Below are 7,948 nucleotides of genomic sequence, written 5' to 3' on the forward strand. Positions count from 1 at the left end.
CTGGTGGGAGTCATATCATGTATTATATTATCACACTAAGACTGGTGTAGTCACATCATGTATTATATTATCACAATAAGACTGGTGCGATTCACATCATGTATTATATTATCACACTAAGGCTGGTGGGAGTCACGTGGTGGCCAGGGTTGTGCTAATTTCACAATTTCCCCTTCACTATTGTTGACTGATAAAGAGTTTCACTACCTAAAGTCACACAGACGCAGCACTTTGCAGGGAGAAGACACAGCTATAGATGTACTTTAGAGTTGAGGTTTGAAATAGAAGTTACTTTATTTGACCACAAGTGTGTTAAGATGTCAGAGGGAGTCTATGAAAACTCAGATGGATTTGAAGACGATGAGCCTGATGCAATGAAGAACACAGACATTGATGGCCAATTATATTCCAACGTAAGAGCCTTCAAGCCCAGTCCAAGAGATGGAGTTGTTGTTTCAGGTAAGATTACGCACACGCACGCACGCACGCACACACACACACACATGCACGCAAGCACGCACACATTAAACAGGTGAGATTTCCAGTAGTAATATAGCTTTGTAGCATCATAGACTGTGTGATCACGCTCTCCGTAGCCGATGTTAGTAAGACCTTTAAACAGGTCAACATTCACAAGGGCGCAGGGCGAGACGGATTACCAGGATATGTACTCTGAGCATGCACTGACCAACTGGCAAGTGTTTTCTCTGACATTTTCAACCCCTCCCTGTCTGAGTCTGTAATACCAACATGTTTCAAGCAGACCACCATAGTCCCTGTGCCTAAGAACACTAAGGTAACCTGCCHAAATGACTACCGACCCGTAGCAACAGTTAGTGAAAGGCTGGTCATGGCTCACATCAACACCATTGTCCCAGAAACCCTAGACCTACTCCAATTTGCATACCGCCCAAAAAAGATCCAGATGATGCAATCTCTATTGCAATCCACCTTGCCCTTTCACATCTGGACAAAATGAACACCTATGTGAGAATGCTATTCATTGACTACAGATCAGCGTTCAACACCATAGTACTCTCAAAGCTCATCCAAGCTAAGGCCCGGACAAAACACCTCCTCTGCAAACTGGATCTGGACTTCCTTGACGGGCCCCCCCAGGGGTAGATAGTATAACAGACACATCCCCACTGATCCTCAACACGGGCCCTCAGGGTGCGTCTCAGTCCCCCTGTAACCCCTGTTCACTCATGACTGCATGGCAGGCACGACTCCAACACCATCATTAAGTTTGCCGATGACACAACAGTGGTAGGCCTGATACGACAAGACAGACACAGCCTATAAGGAGGGAGGTCAGAGACCTGGGCTGTGGGCAAGGACAACAACCTCTCCCTCAACGTGATCGACACAAGGAGAAGACTTGGACCACAAAAAAGGAGGACCGAGCACCCCCATCTCATCGACGGGCTGTTTGGGAAGGAAGTTTCAATTTTTGTGTGGCCACAAACCAACAAACTGACATGTCCAAGACACACCAAGTCGTGAAGAGCACAACAAAACCTGAAAAGAGCACACCAGACTGAAAAGATTTGGCATGGGTCCTCAGATCCTCAAAAGGTTCTACAGCTACACCACGAGAGCACCTGACTGGTTGCATCACTGCCTGGTAGGGCAACTGCTCAGCCTCCAACCGCAACGCACTACAAGAGTAGTGCGTACATCCCAGACATCACTGGGCCAAACTTCCTGCCAATCAGGACCTCTATACCAGGCGGTGTCAGAGGAAGGCCCTACATTGTCAAAACTCCAGCCACTCTATATAGACTGTTCTCTCTGTTACCACATGGCAAGCAGTACCAGAGCGCCTTAAGTTTAGGTCAAGAGGCTTATAAACAATTCTACTCCCAAGCCATAAGATCCTGAACACTAATCAATGGCTACCCAAATATTTGCATTCCCCACCTTTACCCTTCTGCTACTCTTTTTATTATCTATGCATAGTCACTTTAATAACTCTACCTACATGTACATATTACCTCAATTACCTCGACACCTGTGCTCCCGCACACTGACTCTTTACCGGTAACCCTTGTTATAGCTCGCTATTGGTATTTTACTGCTGCTCTTTAATTGTTTGTTACTTTTATTTATTTTCTTTTTTTTGTATTTTTCTTGAAACACCTGTTGGATACGGCGCATGTGACAAATACAATTGTATTTTATTTATTTGTCCCAATCGTGGATGATATAACAGTAAAACACATTACCAAATATCATACTTTAATAATGTGTGACTCAGTACATTTTCAGTGGTGGAAGAGACCCTCTGGAGTTGCTGCAGTGTGTCTGGGGCTGCTGTGTGTTCTCCTACTGGCTGGGATCATAGGCCTGTCTGTCTACTGTAAGATGAGTATGTTGTCACTGAGACTTAAGTAGCCTACTTAATCATACTTAATCATCAATGGTGTGGTAGTTACATGTTTGATTAACTTTTACCTTTTACAGATGGAGTCATTGGTCATCACGACTCAACAGAGAGAGACCAGCTACAGACCAGTTACAACAACCTGACTAAAGTGAGAGACCAGCTACAGACCAGTTACAACACCCTGACTAAAGAGAGAGACCAGCTACAGACCAGTTACGACACCCTGACTAAAGAGAGAGACCAGCTAAAGACCAGTAGTAACACCCTGACTCAAGAGAGAGACCAGCAACAGAAAGAGATAGATGATCTCATGAGAAAGTTCTCTAATTTTAGTGAGTTTACCTAATAAATGATCATAACATCACATATGTAATATGCAGTCAACTTGTGTTTGTATTCTACAATAATAGGTGCAGAATAAATAAGATGGAAATTAATGTTTTTGTCTTGTAGAACAAACCTGTCCTGATGGCTGGCAGAAGTTTGAATGCAGTTGTTACTACCTCACTACTGGGAAGAAAACCTGGGAGGAGAGCAGACAGGACTGTCTGGAGAGAGGAGCAGACCTGGTGATCGTAAACAGTGATAAGGAACAGGTGAGAGAATCAAACATGCAATGGTCAGTAATGTATCTTACAGTATTTAACACATGTAGTCTATAGTAGTTGACAATATCAGTATCTTTCTCACCAACAGGAGTTTCTCTTCAAATTCAACAAAAGTTTCTGGATTGGTCTGACTGACTCTGTTACTGAGGGGACCTGGAAATGGGTGGACGGCACCCCACTGACCACCCCAAGGTAAGCAGGGAACTACTGCTCTATACTAACGCGACCACCACCAGTAACGGAGACTACTGCTCTATGAATTACCACTCGGAATCACCCCAAGGTAAAGAGACTACTACTCTAATAATAACACTGACCACGCGCCAAGGTAAGAGACTCTGCTCTATAATAACACTGACCACCCCAAGGTAAGAGACGACTGCTCTAATAACACTGGACCACTCCCACAGGTAAGAGACTACTGCTGTCTATAATAAACACTGACGCCCAACCAGAGGTATAGAGACTACTGCTCTAAATAACACTGACCACACCCAAGGTAAAGAGACTACTGCTCTATAACACTGCGACCACCCCAGGTAAGAGACTACTGTCTATAATAACACTGACCACCAAGGTAAGAGACTACTGTCTATAATAACACTGACCACCCAAGGTAAGGAGCTACTGCTAATAATAACACTGACCACCCCCAAGGTAAGAGACTACTGTCTAAATACACTACTGACCCCCAAGGTAAGAGACTACTGCTCTAATAACACTGACCACCCAAGGTAGAGAATCTGATCTAATAACACTGACCACCCAGGTAAGAGACTAAGACTGCTATACTAACACTGACCACCCAAGGTAAGAGACTACTTGCTCTATAAATAACCACTGACCCACCAAGGTAAGAACTACTGGCTCTATAATAACACTGAACATTCTAGGTTCGAGAGGGGTCAGCCTAACGTTCTGTGTTGGTTCATACTCTGAGGTTCTGGAGAAGTGGGTCAGTCTAACTCTGTGTTGTTCATGACTCTAGGTTCTTCGAGAGATAGGGTCAGTCTGAACTCTGTGTTGTTTCATACCTCTAGGGTTGCCTAGAGGAGGGTGGTTAGTCAACTCTGTGTTGTTCATGACTCGTGGGTCTGAGAGAGAGGTCAGTCTAACTTGTGGTGTTCATACTCTAGGTTCTGAGAGAGTGGTCAGTCTATACTCTGTGTTGTTCATACTCTAGGGTCTGAGAGAGAGGCCAGTATAATCTGTGTTGTTCAATCCTCTAGGGTCTGTAGAGAGAGGTCAGTCTAGCTCGTTGTGTTGTCGAACCTAGGTTCTGAGAGAGAGGTCATCTAAGTTGGTGGTTGGTCAACTCTAGGTCTGAGAGCAGGAGGTCCAGTTAATCTCTGTGTGTTCATACTTCTAGGTTTCTGAAGAGAGGTTAGTATTAACCTCTGTTGTTTCTACTGCCAGTATTGGGGGGAGTGGACAGCCAATGGTGATGTAGGGGAGAACTGTGCGCAGGTTCTCTCCAACAGTATCATCAGACAAGGAGAATCGGCCTGACTATCCGTGTTCAACTACCCATTAGGGGATCTGTGAGAAATAGTTTTCTCTCACTATTAGGTTATGATGTTTGATTGTCATGTTGAAAGTCATGATACCACTACACGGACTTCAGGAAGTATGTCACAAGCCTAACGACCTTTTGTCCACGATTTTGTTGTGTTTACACGCCTGGAGTTTTTAAAGTGGATTAAATGTAAGATTTGATGTCACTGTCCTAGCAACACAAATAACTCTATGTTTTCATTTTTCAACAAAATTGAATAAAAGATTTAAAGCTGAAATGTCTAGACGTCAGAAAGTAATTCAACCCTGCTTGTTATGGCAATCCTAAATACATTCAGACGAGTAAAAATGTGCTCAAGCCTTGAACACTAATAAGTTGCATAGACCACTCTGTGTGAAATACAGTAGTCAGTAATGTTTACATATCTCTCCTTTAAATCTAACCACAACAATATTTGTCTTAATTTTTCTCTCTTCCTCATTCTCTTAATTTCTTCTTCTTCCTCTGTCCTCTCTCTGACACTAAGGCTACTTTCTCCCATCTCCTCTACTCCCAACTCCTCTCCCTGCCTGTTATCCTGTCTCGTCGACTCCTGTATTCCTGTCTCCTCTCCTCCCGTTTTCCTGTGTCCTCTCCTCACCGTTTGCTGTCCCTCTCCCCCCCGTTTCCTGTCCTCCATCTCCTCCTGTTTCCTTGACTCCTGCACCTTTAGTTCCCTGTCTACCCTCCTTCTGTTTCCTGTCTCAGCTCTCCTCCTATCTCCTCCACCTTCCTCCTGTCCTCCATCTCCTCCTGTCTCCTCTCGTCTCCTCTCCTTCTATCCCTCTCCCTCCTACTAGAAGGAAACGCGTCCAACGGTCCTATCCCATAATGGCCCATATTATCCAATGCATTTTGAGAGAAGCGAGAGAGAGCGAGAGGGTAAACAAGGAGGAATCCAAGGAAAGGGAGAAATTGAGAAAAGCCCAATGGGCCGTGTCTGCAATACCACTACTAAATGTTATAAAAGATGCTTCTTCGTTATTTTTAATTAGCAACGATGTGGGCCATAAGGCTGATGCTGGATCGCGTGATTACCCTGTCTATGCTTGAGTAATACCTTGTTAAGCCTGGCTTCTCTTCGAAAGCCTGTTCCCCTCCATGTCTGCTTACTTCTCTTAAGGAAAACCGGTTCCTTGCTGCCCTCTTACCCTTCTGGGCCTGAATTGCTAGCCTTTAATTTTTCTCTCTAATTAACGGTTTGTTCACTTTTATGGCACTTCTACTCAATTTTGCCTGCGGTGATTATTATAGATTTTTGTCGGGGATTTAACTCCATAACCATCCAAAAATGAACGAATCTCGGCACTTTGCCTATGGGTTGGAAACTGTACCCAAAATGATGCAACAATGTTCCATTCTATCTTTGCTACTGATTTTCTCATAATGGTATCCCCAACTAAACTTTCTAGAAGGTGCCTGACGGTGCGCGCTCCTCATTGTTTGCCCAATCTAACCAGTCGTTGGTTCGCGTTCCATCGTTCTTCCTGCGATAGCTGGACTACTCCCAATATTCCGGGTGAGGGATAATGCCCTCCTGACTCATCTATAAAGTGAGGGACCCGACTCTTTAGAAGTGACATGGGGCTGAAAATGACAATGATATCGTGCCCAGGCTTCTGTTTCATTTTGCTGGGGGTTAAACCCATTGGTCAGACTAGTTGTTGTGCTGTTTTCGGGCCTTTTTTTCCTATTGAACCATATTGTTTTCGGTTCGTGTCGCCCAGTTCATAGGGGAGCTTCAGCACACATTTCCCCATGCCGAACTTCTAAACAAGGTTGATAGTTTTCCTGCAAACTTCGAAGGTCTAGAGTTGGTTCCAGTTGGAGTTGACCATCGGGTAAGTGCCATTCCCGGCGTTCTGAATTATCTGGTCGTAAAGACATACCACCCTGTGGTAGCATATTTTAATTGGTTTTTTCTCTCGGTCTTGTGGAGGGGGGGATATCATATCCCCACACTCTCATGATGTGGGTCCATTCTGTGGAGACTTATCGCTAGGGCCGCTAATGAATAGGTGTATATGGTTCTATTTTGTTGCGATAGCGGTAAAATAANGGTCAGTCTAACTCTGTGTTGTTCATACTCTAGGTTCTGTGAGAGTGGTCAGTCTAACTCTGTTGTTCATACTCTAGGTTCTGAGAGAGTGGTCAGTCTAACTCTGTGTTGTTCATACTCTAGGTTCTGAGAGAGAGGTCAGTCTAACTCTGTTGTTTCTACTGCAGGTATTGGGAGAGTGGACAGCCTGGTGGTGATGTAGGGGAGAACTGTGTGTGGTTCTCTTACAGTTCATCAGACCAAGGAACATGGCATGACTATCCGTGTTCATCTCTAAGTTACTGGGTGTGTGAGAAATAGTTCTCTCTCACTATTAGTTATGATGTTGATTGTCATGCTGGAAGTCATGATATCAGCTACAGGACTTCAGAAAGTATTCACAGCCTAGACTTTTTCCACATTTTGTTGTTTAAACGCTGAATTTTTAAAATGATTAATTTAGATTTTATGTCCTACACACAATAACTCATAATGTGGAAATATGTTTTTCCATTTTTTTTTATACAAATTAATAAAATATTTAAAGCTGATATGTCTCGAGTCAGAAAGTATTCAACCCCTTTGTTATAACAAGCATAAATACGTTTAGGAGTAAAAATGTGCTCAACCTTGACACATAATAAGTTGCATAGACTCACTCTGTGTAAAATACAAAGTACAGTATGTTTACATACTCTCCTCTAAATCTAAACAACAAATATTTGTCATATTTCTTCTCTCTTCCTCATTCTCTTAATTTTCTTCTTCCTCTGTCTCTCTCTGACACTAAGGCTCCATTCTCCCATATCCTCTACTCCCATCTCCTCTCCTCCCGTCTCCTCTCCTCCCGTTTCCTGTCTCCTCTCCTCTCCTCCTCACCTGAGTTGAGAAACCCTGCTTTATTCTACTGATTCTAACCATAGTTTATTGATCTGTTTAGAGCTAGGTTCTCCTGATCTAGGATCATGTTATCTACTCCAAATCCTAACCTTAGCAATTATGGTGAGGAATGTAAACTGACCTGAGATCTGTGTCTAGAGGCAACTTTATCCTGCTCTGTTATGGCCCTGTGCTAGGAAGGAGTTGCCAAACGCGCTTCAGCCTAGCTTAAACTAAAAGGCAATCAGGGACTTGAAAATCCCCCAAATATTCCTTATCCCAGGGCACTTGAACTGTTTCCTCATAGATCGTAAAGATGTATTTACTAGATACAAACAGGCTTACGTTGTACCCCTCTGCTAACCTCAGATGGCACCCTAGTCCCTATTCAGTGCACCACTTTTGACCAGGGCCTATAGGGGAGAATAGGACGCTGTTTGAGACATGTCTCTTTGTCTCCCTCTACAGGATGACTGTTA

The 7,948-nt window shown here is 43.7% G+C and overlaps 1 protein-coding gene across 3 annotated transcripts; it reads left to right on the forward strand.

Annotated features, from left to right (window-relative positions):
* Positions 1-225: 225 nt before the first annotated feature.
* Positions 226-7,062, forward strand: LOC112077853 (C-type lectin domain family 4 member E-like). Of its 3 annotated transcripts, none has more exons than XM_024144273.2 (6): positions 226-459; positions 2,261-2,362; positions 2,467-2,721; positions 2,843-2,985; positions 3,086-3,189; positions 6,779-7,062. In XM_024144273.2, exons 1-6 carry the CDS (start codon positions 318-320, stop codon positions 6,909-6,911), a joined length of 879 nt encoding a protein of 292 aa, XP_024000041.1. In that variant the 5' UTR covers positions 226-317; the 3' UTR covers positions 6,912-7,062. The 3 variants fall into 3 exon arrangements, with proteins under 3 accessions (XP_024000041.1, XP_070297956.1, XP_070297957.1); XM_070441855.1 differs by having other exon boundaries at positions 235-459; positions 2,261-2,371; XM_070441856.1 differs by lacking the exon at positions 2,261-2,362 and having other exon boundaries at positions 235-459.
* The last annotated feature ends 886 nt before the right edge of the window (positions 7,063-7,948 follow it).

The sequence above is a fragment of the Salvelinus sp. IW2-2015 genome, unplaced genomic scaffold (genome assembly GCF_002910315.2).
Source record: "Salvelinus sp. IW2-2015 unplaced genomic scaffold, ASM291031v2 Un_scaffold4989, whole genome shotgun sequence".
NCBI lineage: Eukaryota > Metazoa > Chordata > Actinopteri > Salmoniformes > Salmonidae > Salvelinus > Salvelinus sp. IW2-2015.

Bases quoted from the DNA above. Each gene is read 5' to 3' on its own strand.
- LOC112077853 (XM_070441855.1), top strand. From the start codon at position 318: ATGTCAGAGGGAGTCTATGAAAACTCAGATGGATTTGAAGACGATGAG. The intron at 2,372-2,466 runs GTATGTTGTCAC...TACCTTTTACAG, and splicing joins GTCTGTCTACTGTAAGATGA to ATGGAGTCATTGGTCATCAC. The intron at 3,190-6,778 runs GTAAGCAGGGAA...TTTCTACTGCAG, and splicing joins ACCCCACTGACCACCCCAAG to GTATTGGGAGAGTGGACAGC.